The sequence below is a fragment of the Marmota flaviventris genome, chromosome 7, assembly GCF_047511675.1.
Source record: "Marmota flaviventris isolate mMarFla1 chromosome 7, mMarFla1.hap1, whole genome shotgun sequence".
NCBI classification, from domain to species: domain Eukaryota; kingdom Metazoa; phylum Chordata; class Mammalia; order Rodentia; family Sciuridae; genus Marmota; species Marmota flaviventris.
In genome coordinates this window covers 101,230,698-101,252,174 of record NC_092504.1, presented here as the reverse complement: position 1 = coordinate 101,252,174, position 21,477 = coordinate 101,230,698, and the positions used below count along the sequence as shown (strand labels likewise).

The 21,477-nt window shown below is 36.6% G+C and overlaps 1 protein-coding gene across 2 annotated transcripts in view; it reads left to right on the top strand.

Annotated features, from left to right (window-relative positions):
• Window positions 1-21,477, top strand: part of Bmpr1b (bone morphogenetic protein receptor type 1B) — a 263,928-nt gene that overhangs the window by 217,963 nt on the left and 24,488 nt on the right. Inside the window, exons 3-5 of one of the 2 annotated variants that reach the window (XM_027926643.2) lie at window positions 3,928-4,087; window positions 14,798-14,900; window positions 15,399-15,501. In XM_027926643.2, coding sequence (XP_027782444.1) covers window positions 3,945-4,087; window positions 14,798-14,900; window positions 15,399-15,501 — 349 coding nt within the window. In that variant the 5' untranslated portion in view covers window positions 3,928-3,944. Of the gene's footprint in view, window positions 1-3,927; window positions 4,088-14,797; window positions 14,901-15,398; window positions 15,502-21,477 lie in introns of those variants that run through there. The other variant, XM_027926646.1, reaches the window with a different exon arrangement.

The window sequence follows — 21,477 nt, the reverse complement described above, 5'->3', positions numbered from 1 at the left end:
GCATGCCCCACCACATCCAGCTTGCCATACTTATCCTTTGTCTCTCTCCTTCTTACCCTTGCTTCTGTCTCTATAAAAACTTAGGCTTTCCTTTTGTTTCCAATGTTAGGGAAGTTTGCAATGGCACATTTGATGTGTCTATTCTTAAGCTTCATGGGTCTTTTCAAATTAGAAATTCATAGTTTTCATTTATGGGACTTTGCGTGATTTATGATACATATATAAGTCTTCTCTGTTTTCTCAAGTCTCAAGAGAGTTAATATTATTTATATGCTGTATCTCCTGAATTGATGCTCTAAGTTACTTAAACCTTTTCCTATATGTTTTGCTCTGTTAGATATTTTTTAGTATTTATTTTTTCACTCATCTGAGCTTTTGATTGACACAATAATTTTTTTTGGGGGGATGTTGCTGAGGATTGAACTCAGGGGCACTCAATCACTGAGCCACATCCCTATCCCTATTTTGCATTTTATTTAGAGACAGGGTTTTGCTCAGTTGCTTAGCACCTCACTGTTGCTGAGGCCAGCTTTGAACTTGAGATCCTTCTGCCTCAGTCTCCCGAGACTCTGAGATTATAGGCCACTATGCCTGGCAGATACAATCATATTTTTAAAGTTTCTTATTTGTTCTCCTTTTATCATAACTTGCCTTTTTGATAGATATATTTTAATAAGCTGAGATTACTAATTGTTTTTCTAAAGTTTTTCTTTTCTTTCTTTCAATGATCTATTTTTTCCAAGTGGAAGTAGATTTCTCTATGCTTTTGTTTTATTTTCAGTCTTTGATGTTTGAGTCATTCTTGAGATACTTAAGTGACTATGAATTAGTGGCTCATGCATAAGAGAGCAGAGCACTGGAAGATGTGTACATATATGTTACTAGAAGAGTTTCTTGGAAGCTCTTGTGCTTGTCACATGGTGGGGAGGAGGATGGAAGGCAGTAGTGTCTGGTACGTGCATGCGTGTAACCCACGAGCCTGCAATAAGGTGGGGTGCCTGCCCTTCTCTGTGCTTGGCTTCCCATAGTCCCTGACCTGCATGGTGGAAAAGGAAAATAAGGGAGGTGTCTCAATGATGTGACATACATGTTACCCTTCCAGTCGTCTGCAGGGGTGAGGAAGACAAATTACTAGCCTATAGGGAGTGGGGAGGAGTATCCAAGCTCTATGTAGAAAAATAGATTTTCAGCCTCCTGTTTTCATTATCTCCTTCACCTTCCTTTCTTACAGTGCCACTTCTAGACTCTTTGGGGAGTTGTCTGGTAAACTTATGCTGCTTCTCAGCTTCTCCCCACCTTTGTTGAAGGAATGTTTTCTTGGCTTTGTTGAATCAGCCATTGCTTGTCCTTTTGCTCCCCTTTCTTTTATTTCTGGTGTCTCCCCCTTCTTGATCTCTTTGATTTTGTAGGTTTCTGTCTAGCCCATTTTCCTCTTATTATTAGGGGGATTCCAAAACTAGAATACCCTATAATCTACCCTTTTCACCAAACATTATATTTTACCATTTTTTTTCTTGTCAATGAGTATATTTAATTCTATTTCAACATTTTAATGGCTACAAAGCCATCTCATTTCAGAGATGTAACTAATCCCTTACTGTGGTAAGCATGGATTGTGATAAGCAATACTACAAGGAATCTTCTAGCTAAATTTTATACCACTCTTTAAATAGATTGGTGATGTTAGAAAATTTTGAATCTTCTCTTAAACTGTTTCTCCCAAAATGATGTCTTATTTCCAATCAGATGAAGAGGTTTCCTTTTCTACTTTAGACCATTCCAGTGTCACACATTTCATTTAACAACTTTTCCCAGAAGATGGGAAATTCAGTGGATGCTGTATTTATCACAGTAACTCAGGTTGTGTCTGGGGAAGTGATAGGCATCCAATACATGTTCCTTAAGTAGATATCTGCATAATAAATAAATTTTTATTATTTTATTTTTTAAACTTCAAAGACAGCCTGGTACGGAAGGAAGTAGAATGCAGTTAGTTTTAAATACCCTGTTTTCATCACTTTATCCCTTCAGGCAATTCAGGTCATCAAGTTAGTAAGGTTGAGAACCAGATTTAAAAGAAAGGAGCCTTGGGACAGGGTAATATAGTGATATACCCACACACTACCTGGATCACAATCTTGCTGACATTCCTCCTGAACAAACTTGCAACAAATGGCTTGTAAAATGAAGTACTAACAGAAACTGTGTTTAACTTTTCTTTTCTCTATTGTACAGAAATAATATATACCTATTGAGATTAATGTGTGATTGGATTTAACAAATAGTCTTTGCTTAATCTAGCCTAGGGTTTCTCAAAATGGAGTCTGTACATCAGCTATCTCAAACTCAAATGGATCTTATTGAATATGCTCTTTCATTGACTCACCTGAGTTTCCAGAATCATAAGCACTGTGGACAGGGAAGGATTCTTTTTTTTATTATTATTAGTTCCTCATGACAATACAATGATCTTGACACATCATATATTTGAATCAAATGGGGTATAATTTCTCATTTTTCCAAGTGTACAGGTTGCAGAATCCCATTGGTTATATAGCCATGTTTATACATACAGCAATACTAGTGTCTATAAACGTTCAAAATACCTCACATGTCCACTGGTCAACATGCTTTACTAGACTAAGTTGGCAAATAAATGTTTGTTAGGTACACATAATGGAAGTTTGAAAAACGTAATGAAATATCAGAGTTAATAATGCTAGAAGGAGATTCTAATAAATGTCATTTTATTAATTTTTACTTCAACTACTAGTCTCTAAGAATTTGACTAATTAGCTTAGAAACTGAGGAATTCATCCTAGATTATTTTCCCCTAAATTTCTTATTCTGTGATGTAACTGGTGAAATTAATTCGTGATTCAAAAAAAATCACACTGTAGCTATTGCATATATGGCACTTCTTACACATAACTTCAATTAAAAAACAGAGCCCCACAGTATTTGGTTTAGATAATATTTTGTTGAAATTTGATTTATAGTCTAGTTAGATGTGTTATGAGAGACATTATAAATTGAACATTGGTTAAGGTGATAGTTATGGAGGGATATGGTGTATATGAGAGCACTTAACACAATTCCTGAAACACACATCAATTAATGCATTCTCCCTTTTATGTAACATATGTTTGCTAACCTTGACATCAAATGTAGGTGTTTATAATTATCTTCATTTTAAAGGATAAGCAAATGAAGTTCAGGAAGATCCCAACTTTAGTTGATTGTAAAACCGAGAAATTTTGTCTACAAAATCATATCTACTATATTGTCGTCCACCAAAGATAATAGGAACATCACTAAAGAGTATGTCAGCACCTTCACATATAAAAGCTGATGGGTAAGATGTATCTTTAAAAGTACATCTTGATATTTACTAAGTTTTTATTTTCCTACCTGATTTTTTTCAAGGAAATATTTCTGATAATTTCTTTTTTAAAAATACGTGATGTGTGTCAAATAGAGAAACCTTGTGATGTGGTAGAAAGACAGTTTTAGGTTTCAAGCAATCTGTATTTTAAATTCTAGATCCTTTATTTAAACTTTGTGAGTCTTGATTTTTCTCATCTGAAAAATGGATTTGATAATATTTAACCCTTGCATCAACATAAAGAGTAATCTTTAAACAGGGATTCATTGAGCAACTTGTACTCAGTTAAATACAAGTATTATAATTTGATACATAAAGCAGTATCCTGGGAGGATTCTGGGTATTTATTTGGGACATGTATAGAATATGAGACATACATAGAAGGTATATTTTTTAATATAAAGTGGAAAACCCTCTCTTTTCTGTTTAAACCTTAGTCATGAGTATTTCATTTCTTATTTACTCTTACATTATTCTTTGGAGAGAAGATTGTGGCAGGCTACCTTGCATTTGCTTTAACTCTCACTCTTTCTTCCTTTCAGCAAACTTCCATGATAACATGCTTTTGCGAAGTTCAGGAAAATTAAATGTGGGCACCAAGAAAGAGGATGGGGAGAGCACAGCCCCCACCCCTCGTCCAAAGGTCTTGCGTTGTAAATGCCACCACCATTGTCCAGAAGACTCGGTCAACAATATCTGCAGGTTGGTGATATAAATGATTTAAGCCTAGCTTTAACAAGTGGTCACACTTTTTTTTTTTTAATCGTAAGCCAGTATTTCCAAAGAATACATTTTGAAGAATAGTGCCTAACTACAATAATGCTTAGAGCTGTGCTGTACTTAGGGAAATACAGAATTGTGTTTTACCCTGACACAGCATTCTGAGATGTCTTCCTTCCTTCATATAGCACTCATGCACATAAACAGCACAGATCCCAGCCTTTCTGTCAAGGAGCAAAACTACTTATTATTTTTTTTTCAAAATACCAGCTCCCTGCAGTCAATTCAACAGCAGCAAGTGCCACATATGTGTAATGTTTTTTTGTTTTAAGAATTTATGGGAAAGAACACCTAAGCTATTGGAAATATTGACAAACTGGCTCTGGGAAGCAATATCATGTGGAGCATATGTGAGTCCTTTAGATGTCTTAGGAAAGACATTGTCAAAGAACTAGAAAAGTCAGCGTTGAACTTGATAATCGTGGTTTTATAAATGCTTTGTAACATTTGAAACTGAACGGTAGGCATTTTTCTTTCTTACATGTCCTTATGCACTCCCATCCATCTTGCTGATCACCATGGCTGTGTTTACTCTCTAGTGAGAACAGCAGTGAATAAAGAGCACAGTCTAATGAGGCCAGAATGTGCCAAGGGAGAAGTGGATAACTTAACCAGAGAAGTGTGGATCTCAGGAGTTAAAATGTCAGAGAAGCAGAACAGACTGTGTTATAGTTTGGATCTAGAAATATCCCCTGAAAAGCTCGTGCTTTTAAAACAAAATCCCCAATGCAGAAAGGTTCAGAGGTGGGGCTTTTAGGCAATGATGAGAGCTGTAACCTCATAAGTGTCTTAGTTCATTTGATGAATTAGTAATTTGAATGGACTATTAGGTGGTAACTGTAGGCAGGTGGGGCATGGCTGGAGGAAGTAGTTCATTGGAGGAGTGCCCTTGGGGATTTGATCTTGTCCCTGGCTTCTTGCCTATCCTCTCTCTTTGCTCCCCAGCTGCCATGAATTGAGCAGCTTTCCTCTGTCATACCTTCTGCCATGATGTTCTGCCTCACCCTAGGCCCAGAGCAACAGAGTCAGCCAGCCTTCAACTGAACCTCTGAAACTGAGCAAAATAAACCTCTGAAACAAAATAAACTTTTGCTCCTCTAATTCGTTCTTGTCAGGTATTTTGGTTAGTGACAAAACAAAACAAAACAAAACACCTGACTAACACACATCTGGGACTTTATCAGCCAAGAATGTATGGGAAACTGATTTGAGTCTTTTTTCATTTTCCTTTCAGAGAGTTTTTGTAAAGTTTCCTATGATGCAGAAAATCTAATATAGGTTGAGAATCTCTAAAAATTCAGAAATCCAAAATGCTCCAAAATCTGAAACTTTAGATTACAGAAATGATGTGCCATAAATTGAAACTTACAAACCTAACCTTGTGTGGCAGGTCATAGAATACAAGCTCATTACACACATTGTATGTTATCTTCAGGCTATGTGTATAAGATGTATGTGAAACCTAAATGAATTTTATTTTTAGATTAGTTCCTGGCCCTTAGATATCTCAGGAATATGCAGTTATTCTAAAATCTGAAAAATTCTCATGTCTGAAATACCTCCAGTATGGGTAAGGACTGCTCACCTTGATAAGCTTACTAGAATATCCTGAAGACCTATATAATTAACACAAGAAATAACATATTAACTGACTAACACAGAGAGAGAAGTTGTTGGGTGTATTCAAAGGCACATGTCTCATTTAATCAGCAGTACCATTCAGAAGGGAGGGGAATTGCATATTCTCATTTTAGACATGGGATTTGGGATCCAGGGTGGTCTGGCAACTTGGGTCTTTACTATAGAACAATGCAGAGATCACTGAGTTTTGTGCTATGGTAAAATAATTTCTAGTTGTTTTTCCTGGGAAACACTATCTCTTTACAATAAACAGAAGATTGTCAGGAAAATTAATTTGTTTTTCTGAATAAAGATAAATTAGCAGGAGGAAGCAAATTAAGGGGAGGTAGTTTACTGTTTTATCTAAGCCTGTGGTGTTCGTAATACATCTCTGTGTCATTTGAGCTATTGTCTTAGTAATCCTTTGTTTAGGATTTTCCATATCTATCTCAGTTTAAAATATTTGTCTTTTTTTTTTTTCATTAGCCACAGGAGTGTACTAAGTTGGCTTGGGAGAAAATGGCCAGGCAGGGGAATTCTCTGTTGTAAGAAGGGGACCTTATTGTGTTCAAAGAAGACTGGTTTTCTTAGAACAGAGGGAGTAGGAGATGTGATAGGAGCTGAGCATGGAGACAGGGGAAAGATAACTATGCCTGGTAGGCTGTCGTCAGCAAACCTAAGAGCCTTGGAAGCCATTGATAGAGGTGTTTAAGTGGTAGGGCCAGTGGAGAGTTACATGATCCTTTTTGTCTTTTTAAATTTGCTTTGCTGAAGTATATTAAATGGGTCAGAAGGAAACAAAAGTGAATTCAAGAAATACAGTTAGAGAACTTGGAAGGGGATTCAGTAAGAACAGTCCACGTGAGAAAAGGATCTGGAGCTAGTGTGGTGTTGGTGCAAGAGAGAATTGGATGCATTTGAGAAACATTCAGAAGGTTAAGTTGAATGTTAATGGATTGGATATTGGAGGGAGGAGGACAAAAGAATTTTACAAGGCTTAGGTTTAGATTTAAGTGCATAGTATAGCCTTTTATTGAAAGAAGACAGAGGCAAAGAACCAAGTTCCTGGCTCCAAACTGAGTTTGTTTGTTTGTTTTTGACATTTTCCAATAAATAAGTGAAACAGTCTGTACAGTGGGATATGGATCTGTGCTCAGAATAAAGATTGCTTTGACGTGGAGCATTGGTTAGTGTTTGCTGTAAAATACACAATCTCAAAGTCACAGAGGCTTACATGTAAAGACGTTTATTTTTTTCACATAGAGGTTGATAGATGGGTTGCAGTTGTGCTAGGCTCTGCTGGGATTGGGTGGGCTTGACTTCGGGCTGCCAATGGGGTATAGGCTTGCTCTATATTTCTTCATTTTTCTTGGACCAATGGTTGCCTGGGACATTTCTTTCTCATTTCATCACTGCCGTGGAGGAGTGATGTTTTAAAACCCCTTTCTGCATCATGTCCTCTGATATTCCATTAATCAAATCAAGTGATGCAGTTAAGCTCAAAGTCAAGGGGAAGCCATCGTGATGGAGAAGGATGAGGAATTGGGATCAATAGTAGAACAATCTACCACCACCTACCAGAGTAGGACTGAGCCTTGAGACATTTAATGCTTGAGTCAAGGACATATCCCAGGAGATTAAGAATTAGTGTCCCCAATGCTAATTTTACCAAGGGAAATATTAAGGCTGACTATCTTCAATGCAGTTTGAGGTCAAGTAGAAAAAGAACTGGAAAATGGCAATCAGGTCCAATGACATCAATAGGAGCAAGTTGGAAATATTTAAGGTAGTAGAGATGGAAGCCAGGTTGAGATGGGCTTTGAATTATATGTTTGCTAATCTTTGATTTTTGATAATGAAAGAAAGAAAATCACAGGAAGAAAAACAGCAATAACAAAAGAATCCCTCAAAAGAACATAGATACACTATTATGACCAGCATAGGTGGGTTAACTTGGAGAGGTCAACAGAAAACTAATATTTGCTGAAACTTTTATAAGTTTATAAGTTTAAAATAACTTTTATAAGTTTCAGTAGCATATTTATTTTACCTATCTTTAACTAATAAACATTTCTGTAGCATTATCTATATTTTCCAGGTAAGAAATCTGAGGCTATGGAAAGTTAAGTAATCAGTAGGTATGATGACATGATGAAAAATCGTGGCCACAATTCCAAAATCACGAATTCTTAGCCAAAAGCCAACCCTGACACTGGTTCTTAGAGGACTGAACATCCACTCTTTTTTTTCTTTTAAAGAGAGAGAGAGAGAGAGAGAGAGAGAAAGAGAGAATTTTTTAATATTTATTTTCTAGTTTTCGGCGGACACAACATCTTTGTATGTGGTGCTGAGGATCGAACCCGGGCTGCACGCATGCCAGGCGAGCGTGCTACTGTAGCTTGAGCCGCATCCCGAGCCCCAACATCCACTCTTGAGTAAAATGCACATGTATTTTTCTAATGAGATTTCAACTCCAATTGAGACTTCTGTGAGCTGAGATCAATAATGTGCAAATTACAGGGACTACTTTTGTTCCCTTGTCCTAAGACATAGAGTAAATCCTTGACTTTCCACCTTCATTTCTGTTAGCTCACACTGGATTCTTTGCCCTCCAAAGAGTAATTCTCTAGATTTCTCTGGTGAAAGATAGCCACCCCCTCTAAAAGTAAAATAAAAATGATTTATTAAAAAAATAATATAAACTTTGCAAATTACATGCCCCCTTTTTTCTATTTCTATCATTTAGACATGGATTTATACATTGAAATTGCTGTATGAGTTTCAATTTCTATATTAACTCCTTCACAGACCAGCAATAAGCAATTTTCTGTCCTACTGGGATGTAACTTAAGCAACGCTGCATTAAGTCTTGCACTCTGAAGTAAAGCAGTTTTCAAGGCAAAGGGGTGCTTTCTTATGCCTTATATAAGGGCTGGTCTAAGTTGTTTGGCCTGAGGCCTTGTACCAGGCAAATGTCAGTCCAACAGTGTGTCCCAGGAAGGCTTCATGTTCATCACATCCCAAAAGGGACCAGAAACGAGTACTATCTACTATAAAGAGATTCTGAAATACGTCACTGTGAGATTGTGAGATATGTTAATTCAGAGGATGTGTACAGTTCAGGGGTTCGTAAATTCTTCACTAGTACCATCAATTAATTGCTCTATCAACCAAGTTCCAAGGCCAAAGTCATGCCTGGATTGATCTCTATTAGCTGCACGTGTGTCTGCTACCCAGTTGCATGCCATTCCCATTGCTCATGGTTTTCATATTGGAGAATATAGTGCAAATATATCATGACTGAGTATCTATATATCTATAATCCAAAGTAAGTGTAAAACCATTTTACTTTTCCCCTCACGATGATGTCTGTCTTCTAAATGTTTTTCCAAGAGTAACTTTGCATTGTAATCCTTCCAATTCCTGATTCTATTCCTAGGACCATAGACCATCAATGCAAAGTCTTAAATAACTCTTCTTATGTGATTTTTCACTATGCAAATGTTCTGTATCATTTTCCTGTTCTAGCAAGTGTTATCTTAGACTTGTTTATTTTTCTGTATATAACTGAGTCTGGCTTTATATAGCCTTCCTGTTTTACTACTGTGATCTGTGATAGTCATATTTGTTCTCTCTCAACATCTCTTTCAGGTTTCTTCACGCCTTCATGAGTGTCTGTCTATTTCTAAAAATTATGTTACATTCTTTTTTCAGAGGTAATTTTTAGTATTGGACACTGAACATAAATTCTGCCCAAAAGTTTTCAGGTTTTAGAGAGATGATAAATTGAAATGTATGTTTGCACAAAAGTTATGCAAATGACATCAAGCTGCTTAAATTAGGAATTAGACAGGTCTCCCACTATATATCTTGAAGGTCATAGGGCCAAAAGGAAAATCTTAGGGGCTGCAAGTCTTTTTACAGGGTATATTAACTTGGGCCTTTTAAACCTCTTCCTGAGTCTTCAGAAAGGTGCTCCTGACCTGGTCTCAGAGGATTTAAAATAAGCGTGCTTACTTTGTGTGCTGAGTATCACTGTAAGCCATCCAGTTTTTGCCACTGTTGCCCAGGCCACCTAAACATTGAACTTTATGATTCTTTTCCAGGAGAGCATGCTGATTTCAAACTATCGCACTCAGAAGAATGGTGGGTCCCTCATTAGAAATTTATTTAGTTGAAAGAGTCTGTGATTTCAAATTTGCTGACAGAGCCTTTATAAAAGATAACTCTCCTTTTATGCCTCTCATTAAGCAGAAATGAGAATGTCAAATGAGGCCAGTTTGTTATTGGGCTTAATGAGAAGTCAATAGTGTAGGAGTCTTTAAAATGGTACATAGAGAACCATTGAAGGTTATTGATCAAAGCAAGAAAATGTACAATCTATCAGGCAATGCTGTGTGCAGTGGGTAAAGGGTTAAGAGAGGAGAGAAGTCCTTCAAAGAGACAGTGGGGATCTGCACAGGGTGGTGGAGGTAAAAATATATGAGCATTTGATGAGTGTATAAACTGAGACAGAGTGGAGAAGTCTTATATGTCAGAAAAAATAAACACAATACTAAGTCATTTAGTGTGTTGACCAGGGAGGAGGGGTGTATGCTAGTTACATGTTCTTGAGGACAGAATACAAAAAGGCAACCCCCACTGGGGCTTTGTCATTAATGCAACTGCACCTTCCAACTGCACAGCCCTCTCAGAGAAAAAGCCAGAGGAGGGCACAGTAGAGCCATATATATTTTATTCCATTCCTTTCCAGTTGTATGGGAATCTATCTAAGAAGTTAAGGAAGGGAAACAAATCTCTAGAATTCTGTTGCTTTGGTAATTATTACTGTTCATCTTTTTTTTTTAAACTTTCTAATTGGTAGAAAACACTTAGGTGGCTTGTGATTTCTATTCCCACTGCTCCATTGAATGCTGTTCTTTCTTTTAGGATTTGGTGGCCTGTATTAGTTACTCTAATGTCACTTAGCTCAAAATCAAAGGCCCCGTCGTTCTTGCCCTGACATTCTTGCCATAACTCAGCCAGAGTCATAGTATTCTCAACAAATATCAAATGAACCACCATTAACGAAAAGCTCTCTGCATTTCCAGCTGTTTAGTTAATGGACTGAAATGTGCATGATATAAATAGCAACTTGACAAGCTGTATACCTCTTTTGAGTTTACCTGTGACAGGAAATTTTGAAAACTTACTTTATTCCCTTGCATATGAAATTGATATTTTTGAAGATAGGATGCTCTCAAGCATTTGCTTACAAATGACCCAATATTAACCAGCCTTCAAAGATCCATTCTAACAATTACATTCAAACTAACTTTATGAATTCTAGTATTATAACTAAAAGAGAGAAGGATAAATACTGATTAGTCAAGAGAACTGTTATTTCTTTGGGTAGGTGATATTGAACCTATTGCACCCATTTATATAATTATTTTTTTGTAGAGACTAAATTTGAAATAATACTTTTAAATTTTCAGTCACTTGATTGAGCAAAGCAGATACACTTTTAGAAATTATTTCACAGCGACGTTAATCTTTATAAAGATTTAAACTAGTTAGAGGAAAAGTTTTACGATAGTGCCTTCTCAGCTTGGTGGCTGTGAGCAGCCCTTGGGTTTTCAAAAGAGAGACCTGAGGTCTTACTGGAAGAATAGAGTTGAAGGGACCAAGGCTTGGATGAGCCTTGTACACACTGTACTCATGTTAAATCACAATGCTGTCAGTGCAGTTTTAAATGATGTATGAAGTTTTTCACCATCTACAAAGCTCATGAATGAGGATTATAAACTGATGTGACCAGAAATGAGAGGAATTAAAAACCCTCAGTCTCTACTTGCATATCCACCTAAAAAGCATATCATTTAGTCCCTTGAAGCTTTAAAGCAGGTGCACTCCTTTCTTGTTGGTTTATGTTCACTTGGACACACTGAAAAATCTCTTAAAGTGATTACTCCCCTGATGATCTTTCTAGATGTTCCAGACACCCTTTTGCTCTTAGAATATTGGTCAAATTTAAGAAGCCTTAATCCTGCAGAACCTTCTGGAGAGTTGAGCTATATTTTCCCTGCTGTGACCTCATGTAACCTTTGAATTCTCACATTCTTTGCTTTTTTATGAATTTGGTGTTCCGTGAGGCATCCATCAGCAACACTCTGTATGCTCTCAAGTGCTATCCTGTTTCGTTGTGTACTTTTCTTTGCCTGTGACCCAGAGGGGGCAGAATTTTAAAAATGGTACATCTGTTGTTCTTCTATTTTTAAAAATTCATGATCACCACTCTCATCGTGATTCATCCTATATTAATGTATACATCTCACTACTTTTGATTTGGTTTTAAAATTATTTCTATTTTGATTTCCATTATGATTCTTCATTTCCTCTTCCTGTCACTATCAACACTGTATGAATGAGGCTGATAATCTACACACACAGAACTAAGTTTAAATAGGTCACCCAGGCAGTGTAACATCAATAAGCCAATGGGAGGAGTCAGTTGCCCTCTGTGACATCCAGCGACCAGCTCTTGATGGTGGGCAGAGTTGATCAGCTTTGACTCTGGAGCATAGGTTGGTTTAGATTTATGCTTGTTTGAGAATTGAAAGCTCTCCTGTGATTCTCAAGCTAGTTTCCAGTTAATGTTCCTTGCTAGACAGCAGTTTCAGTGAGGAATTTATAAATTACTTTAGCTTGCTGCAGATAATATGCCCCAAAATGGCTCTGTCACCTTCTTTCTTGTTCTTCAACTAATATTCCTTTCTGAATTTATATTGATGGCAAATGAATTCTTTTCTCCAGAGTCTTTCTCTCTTTCACCATCCTTTTATATATTTTTTGATTCCTCTCTTTGCAAACAAGGAGGTGTACATTTAAAGCTTGAGTTATTCTCCTTCAGTTTTGTATTTTCTAGGGCATTACAACAGTACTTGCCAACATCTTTATCTGATTTTTCTATTGCCTTTTTAATTCTTTTTTTTTTTTTTTGGCAATACTGGTGTAAAGAAAATAAGCATAGAGGTTTGCACCACCACTGAGTTGCATCCCCAGCCTTTTTTATTTTTTATTTTGAGATGGGGGCCTCCATAAGTTGCTTATGCTTGCCTCAAACTTGTGATCTTCCTGCCTCAGCCTCCTGAGTGACTGGGATTACAGGCATGTGCCACCAGGCACAGCACCCCTCTCCCCTTTTTTTACTCTTATAAATTTACAAGTCCTTATTTTCAGACTTTGATTAACAGGAACTCATGATTAAGGAGAAACTATTCTGTAGATTTAATATATTACATTGACTGCTATAGCCCCTATGAATTCCTAATGTCAGAAAATTAGGATGGCTTATTTCTGATAGTTCCTGAATCTAGATAAGAAATGTAGGTTATATATCATCTAAGTATGTAGGAAAAGAATTTTAAAAACCATATGAGTACTTTTCACTCAAATTGTTTAAATTTCTAAGGAACACTTATTTATTACCTTCAGCATCTATATGGTTTACATTTTCCTGGCAATTTTAGTGAACTGGCTAAAAAGCCCCAGAGAATTTAGAACATGGGCTATTGAGAGAATTTTTTTTCTTCTCAGTAATATTCATGCATTTGACCTTCGTCTGACAAAGGTATTTATCATTGACCCTTCCAAGCCATTCATTAGTATGTGTGAACTTTGCTCAGCTACTTCTTATAAACTGAGGCATGCTGGATTGCTTGAGGGTGATAAGCTGAGTAAACACTTCTAAAAATGTTGATGATAACTGAAGGGCTTATGTATGGCAGAATGCTGCTACCGCTAAGACAGAACAGACAAACTACAAATCACAGCTAATATATGCTCCAAGCTTCCTTCCCTGACCTTTCAGGACTATTGTCATCTCCATCTTGGACACTGAGCATGCATATGTGTAAGAAAATAATGGAGATATGTTTTAGTACTTTGATTCAGAAGACCTGCAGTAGTGGCTTATGGCTTACACTGGGAGTCTACTGGCATTTATTACCCAAACTTGTGAAGACAGTAATGTCTGTTTTCAAATAGTTATATTTTTACCAGTTCTTGTTTTTCATTTTAGTCCCAGGATAGCAAAAAATTATGCGGGAATTAAGTAAGAGAGCCTTTATCCAAACCCTGGTTTTGCAAATATTTATCTTTCAACCTTATATAAGTGTAGTATTCTCTCTATCTCCAATTTCTTCATCTGTAAAATAGAAGAAATATTACTATTTTCTCTCTTGTTCAAAAAAATATATGACATTAGTGAATTTTAACCTAGGAAAACATAGAAATTAAAAATTTGCTTTTTTTGATTGTTTTGTCAAAACCCCGTCTTTCTGTTGTCTGCCCTTATCCACTCCCAGCATAAGCCCAGACTGCTTAAGCCAAACTTCTGGCCAACCCAGAGACAGGGAACCCAATGGTGGAGTCTTTGCTACCTAAGTTGTGCCCTGCTGGACTGGCTCCTACCTGTCTGTAGTTGTCATACCTCATTGATAATAAGTTTACTTCACTACCTCAGGCCAAGGGGAGCCGGCCTAAATATTCACCTTCATGGGTTCCAACTCCTGCCTGCCTTCTCTCACTGACTGTATGACTCATGTTCTCTGAGCCTCAGTTTTCTCACATAAAAGGTGAGGATGGTATTACTTCCTCAGAGTTTTATGTCTTGATTTCTCCAGGCAAGTGGTATCTGTGAAGGGCCAAAGTTCATCAATGGTATATATGGATATCCATGTTAATTAATGATATGTGCTATTTGGACATTTTACATCCCGTTGCACAAATTTCTAGGTAGAGAAGATATTACTAAATGTTTCTATGATAATTAAATTTACTTTCATAAAAGGGAAGTTTTGAGATTCTCCAAAGTGTGTAACTTATAAAGATCATTGACTTTCTCCTTATTTATAATGAGGCAAATGATACATGTCATGTATTTTGCTTTCCCTGAACTCACAGACTCTCTCCCTCTGCCTCCCCACCTCTCTCTCTCTCTCTGTGTCTTTCTGCTGGTTTTGCTTTTAGCACAGACGGATATTGTTTCACAATGATAGAGGAAGACGACTCTGGGATGCCTGTGGTCACTTCTGGGTGCCTAGGACTAGAAGGTTCAGATTTTCAGTGTCGGGTAAGGAAGATAACCTGATTTCATTTGTAATTTTGCATTGGCTGTATTTCTACCAAGATTCAAGTAAGACAAAATAGTTATTTTTCATGGCTAGCCCATTTTTAGTAACCTAGAAAGTAATTAAAAATTCTCATTGGACCAATTCTCCTTTTTTTTTTGAAATGCCCTTTTTAGTTTTGTTAACTTCTTGTTAGTGTGTCATTAGTTCATATTCTTCAAAATCCATTTTATCTAATTGCATTAAACCAATACTTTTTCCTCAGTTTATGGACACTGATTATTACAAATATAGTGGTAATTTGATTGAAATGCAGAAGTTGCAATAATATACAATAATTTGAAATGAATTATCTGATACAAACTAACATTTTCAAGATGTTTGTATAAAATTATTGGATGTTTAAATGAGTTCTCTTAGTAATCGTTTCTTATATTTTAGATGAACTGAGTTTGAAATTTAGAGGAGACTCACTTAAAGCTGTTTGGGTTCAATTTTAGGACACTCCTATTCCTCATCAAAGAAGATCAATTGAATGCTGCACAGAAAGGAATGAATGTAATAAAGACCTCCACCCTACTTTGCCTCCACTGAAAAACAGAGGTAAGGCCAAGGTGACTTTCAGGCTGGCAAAGCTTGGGCACAGTAAAAATGAACATGGGAAGCATTTTTTCTTTTTCCAGCTCTTCTACCTGCAACATTTTCCAGAGCTGAAACGGAGGGCTGAGACAACATAACATAATGAACCTGTCACTCAGAGAGGCATGCAGACAGTTCTGGGGACAGTAGTTGCCTGTGATTCCACTTTTAGGATGTGTGTTGCTTTAACTTCTCCCCACTTCCCTCCCAGAGTCGTAGTTCCTAGAGCTTGCAGGGTGTCTCAGGAGAGCAGAGGGAGATGGTACTTCATGCTTACCCACAAAAGGTATTCAGAAGTTATATTTAACTTGAAAACTACCATTTGGCTTCCTTGATTTTAAAATAAAGACCTTATAAAAGACTAAATAAAAGATCACTTGCTATATGACATTTCATTTTATCAATGCTAGAGTAATTTTTAGTCATCGTATATCAATAGACTGATAAAATAGGGATGATGTTTATAAGTTTTAACTTTAAAACTTATACATTTAAGTTTTGCTCATTGAAAAAAAAGATATTAAATCCCCAAAGACTTTGTATTAAAAACAACTCCCATGTTTCCTTTCTCCTCTTTGTTCTCACACAAATAAATTATTTGTATTGTTGTGGTCTTGATTCCTAAGTATTATATAAGTGGGTTCAAGGGATCCTTCATGGTGGATTTTCTTTCTTTCTCCTTTTTTTTTTTTGTACTGGGGATTGAACTTAGGGAACACTTAACCACTGAGCCATACCCCCAGCCCTTTTTATTTTTTATTTTGAGACAGGGTCTCACTGAATTGCTGAGGACCTTGTTAAGTTGCTGAGACTGGCTTTGAACTTGTGATCCTCCTGCCTCAGACTCCCAAGTCACTGGGATTACAAGTGTGCTACATCACACCTGGCTGATTTTATTTCTTTTGTATTTTATTGGTTGTTCAAAACATTACAAAGCTCATGATATATCATCTTTCATACATTTGACTCAATTGGGTTATGAACTCCCATTTTTACCCCAAATACAAATTGCAGAATCACATCGGTTACACACTCACATTTTTACATAATGGCATATTAGTGACTGTTGTATTCTGCTACTTTTCCTATCCCCTACTATCCACCCTCCCCTCCCCTCCCATCTTCGCTCTCTACCTCATCTGCTGTTGTTCAATTCTCTCCCTTGTTACCCCCCCTTCCCCTCACAACCTCTTATATGTAATTTTGTGTAACATTGAGGGTCTCCTACCATTTCCATATGCTTTCCCTTCTCTCTCCCTTACTCTCCCCCCACTACACAATGGAGTATTACGCAGCACTAAAAAATGACAAAATCATAGAATTTGCAGGGAAATGGATGGCATTAGAGCAGATTATGCTAAGCGAAGCTAGCCAATCCTTAAAAAACAAATGCCAAATGTCTTCTTTGATATAAAGAGAGCAACTAAGAACAGAACAGGGAGGAAGAGCATGAGGAAATGATTTTATTTCTTAAAAAGAAAAAGAATTCACATCAAAAATTCACAATTAAAAAAAAATTCAAGCAATAAGATATATAGAAATAGATAAAGACAATTTTTGCTTTCCAAACTATACTTTAGAATTTGAGAAAGAAAATGTAAATAATTGACTTAGGTTTGGTGAAAATATTTCAATAATAGAGTTAGACAATAAAGTATGTTAGTTACATAAAAAAGTGAGTGGCTAGCTCTGGGGTGGAAGGATATCAAAATAGCCTTGTAGAAGTGACGCTTGAATAAGACTTTACAGATGAACAAGAATTACCTAAGTGTGAGGAAGGATAGGCTACATGGGTGAAATTTAAAAACTAAAATGACTAATGTAAACAAAGCATTGTGCTGAGTATTATGTGAACTGACCCAATTTATACCTTACAGCAACTCTACGAAGTACTTAGGACTGATGGTCCCATTTTAAAGACGAGGAAATTGCAATATACAAAAAGGTTAACTTCATCAAATTTACACAGCCTGTGTGTGACACAATTTGCTTTGCTTATTTTTCACTGCAGCACCAGCAAAGCAAAATACCTTAGGATAATATTCTTTCTCAAGAATGAGGAAATATGAAAAATAATTAGATCAACTTCAACACCTTCATCAAAAACAAAATATGACTCAGAAGCCTAGTAACACTGCAGCTGGTGGTAAGAATAGAAATGAGAAGAAATGTCTGTTCTGAAGTGAAGGAGGATGTGAAGAAGTCCCTCATCCCAAAATTACTTCTTAAGTCACATTGATTTATTTATTTGTTACCCAGGATTGAACTCAGGGCACTCGACAACTGAGCCACATCCCCAGCCCTATTCTGTATTTTATTTAGAGAGAGGGTCTCACTGAGTTGTTTAGTGCCTTACTTTTGCTGAGGCTGGCTTTGAACTTGTGATCCTCCTGCCTTAGCCTCCCAAGCCGCCAGTATTACAGGCATCTGCCAGCACACCCGGTTTATAGCAGCATTTGTTTATTTTTAATGAACACTTAAAGAAATGATAACAGTGTCAAAATGAAAATAAATAGAAGCTCTTGCTTTATTAAGTAAGATGCTGAGTTGGCTTTTGAAAAAACAAAATTTCTATAATTGAAGAAATTTGGTGTGGGTTTTAATGTTTAAATATTGAAATTACTCATATACTACATATAGACTTTATAGAAAATTTTTCAGAAATAACCTTCTGTTTTGGAATGTGATAATTTTAATGTAGTTTCAGTCAAATTATAATACAGAATTTCCAAAGTTGAAAGTTATTTTTCCATTTAATAAATATAATGTGAGCAGCTTACAGATTTATTTTAAAATGCTATCCCTGACATGCCAGAAATGGTGGTATACACCTATCTATAATCTCAGTGATTTGAGAGGATGAGGTGGGAGGATAACAAATTTAAGGCCAACCTGGGCAACTTAGGCCCTGTCTCAAAAAATAAAATAAAGCTGGGGATGTAGCTCAGTGGAAGAGCACCCCAAGTTAGATCCCTAGTACAAATAAATAAGCCAACAAGTAAGTAAATAAAATGCTGTCCTTTAGATATTGCCAATTATAAACTAAAGTCTGTAGGTAAAGGCATCTAACTAGTGAAACATCCATATTCTCCTCAACAGATCGAATGTATGCTAGTGTACAGCATGTGAAGGGGAGCCCAGAATAGACCTTCTGTTGTGTAGGTTGTGCCCTCAGTATTGTAGACCAGTATACGAGACTGAGCTCAGTTCCTTGCCAGGGAGTAGTGCTAACATTTCTTGCAATGCTTCGCTCCTTTGGTGCCCACTGTGTGTTCTTGCTGTGAATAAGCATAGGCTGTTGTGACTGGCACTGAAGAAGAGATGGCTCAGGAAAGCCGAGCAGATGTCCAAAGCCACTCAAACATGCAGGGGACCATGCTCATGATCTGTAACTAGAGAGATGCGCCACGGTCTGTGGACTGGCCCAGGACACCAAAGGCTACTCAACAGCCGGCCCCTTTAGTCCTGGTTTCTCACTCTGCATGGATCTCCTCCTGAGGTAGCTGCTGAGTGGCTCAACTCTTGTGGGAACCTGTATCTAGGAAGCTGTGGGCTGTGCAGAATTGGCATCAGGAGAGCAGGCTGATGAGAGGCCCAGTCCTTGAACTGTGGCCAAGGCAAGGAGAACTCCTCTACCCTGAGGCCATTCAGACTTGGAGGAGCTGCAAAAAGGGGCAATTGTTAAAGTGGGTAGAACTGCCTTCCAACTGGGCAGCTCTTGAGAATGACACATGACTGGGTTTTGTGCCAGCTATGTCTCTGTCTTTTCTTACCAGTGTACATAAGATATATTGGTATTTGTCCCCTCATGCCCCCCCCCAAAATATAATAAAATAAACACTCAATTCCTATCTGCGAAATTTGGATTAAATTTGTGTGTAAGACAGATGAAAGGAATTCAGAGGTAATTAACTTATCCCCCCCCATTCTCATACAGGAATTTGGATATAAAAGTTGTTTCTTAAATCTCCTTTATTATCAGGAGATACGATCCTAAACAGTTTTATATGTGAGAATAACTAGAATATTGTTTTTATTCTTAAGAAGAATTTAAATCTAGATTTAACTGTAAAAAGAAATCCCAATATATGATAAAAGTAAATATATAATGTTATTACTAACATTGTGTGTCAAGACTATTCTTTTTAAATTCTTTATACTGTATTGATTGGATGATATCTCCTATTTATCCATAATCATTAATACTTAGAGTGCTTGAAAAGATATCTTTGGGCAAGTGATTATTTTCCAAGATCCTTTCTAGCTGTATGATTTTTTTTCCTTTTTATTTCATGTTGCAAATATGAACCACCTTCCAGTCCTGTAAACACAGTCCTGTCAGCCTGAGGAGTTCCTAACTACTCCTCTGCTGGGTCATTAGTAGTGACAGGTGCAGTTTTGTTTTGTTTCGAAGTTGCTGATGATCCTTACTTGCCTCTTGGAATCAGTTAGACATCCCTGGAGACCTCTTGGTTCCATTTCCTGAGTAGTTGGAGTGACAGTACAGGTAGAAATAAGCTGCCCAGAGAGATCTGTGGGCTCTGCTCTTTTCCTGATGGGTATCTGGCCTTGTTGGCTTTGGAGACTCTGGCAGAGACTTGAATGTTTACATTTGTTAATGCTCTGAGCCCAGGTAATGGTAGATTAAAACATGACTGGTGTGACAAAAGGTGTATTGCTAAGGATCACCTGTTCATGAGGAGAGACAGGGGGATGGACAGGGAGGCTGCAGGCACTAGGGTATTGGGGCCAAAAAAAAAAAAAAAATGTGAAAAGGGAGGTAAAACTAGCCTTAGAGAAAGAGCTTATTAGTAAGGAGAGAACCTCTTAGAGCCTTTGTGGTCTCATTGTTTTCACAAACCAGAAAGATCATGAAATGAGAAGTAAATACAGTGTTATTGCAGTTTCGGGTGTATTCTGTACTCATCATTTACATGAAAATAAAAGACAAGGGAAGGTGAGAATTTTAGTAAAACTGCATCACTGGAATTAAAAAGAGTTTTGTGTCCTTATACTGAAAATGTGTTGTGATTATGTGAACCTCTGTAGTTTTAGTTGAGTAGCATTCTTTTTGAATTTCTGCAAAATCAAACTTTTCTTACTTTTAAAACTGGGAATACATTTTAACCTAAGTTTCTAGTTACAGTTTTTTTTTATTTATACATAGGAAATGGAGGAAAATTTTACTGAAATAATTTTTGTTCAAAATTTCAGCCTGCTAATTTTAAGAATCTACAAATTATTTTCAAGATTTGCTAAGTAGTGCATTTTAGACAATGCACTTGCTATTGCATATGTTCCACTGCTTTAAAGCTGGCGTGGCTTTTGCAGAGTACTTTAGTAGTTAAGTTCTGAACCCCTTTATCCTGGACTATTGGCAACATTTCTGAATTTATGAATATAAAACTACTTGTTTTTAATGTTCATCATCTAGTCTTTTGAGAAATAGACAACTTTCATAAATAGTCATATGGATCATAAATAATTATTAAACATATATTTTAGACTCTTAAGTAAATTATAACATTCATTTTAGAAGTATTTACAAGTGGATAGGAGTGTTATTCTGCAACTTTATATAGTTAAAAAATAATACAGACATACAAAATTAAATAAATACAAATGCAAATATATGTATACGTATGTGTGTATATACTGATACACACACGTATGGGACACTAATAGAGCAAGAGAATTATAAAACAAATATAAAATTTTAACAATGAGAATAATTAGCATATTGGAGTTGTTTATTCTCATAGATTCTCTGTAAGGCTGAAATCTTTTCAAAATAGTTAAAACATTCTTACATTGATAATGCAGTCTTTTTTTAAAGGATGTTTGACAATATGACTTGAAATATATGTCCTTTGACCTAATAATTATTATAGGAATTCCAAAGAAATAAGCATTGACATGTGCCAAGACATATGTGTTTAC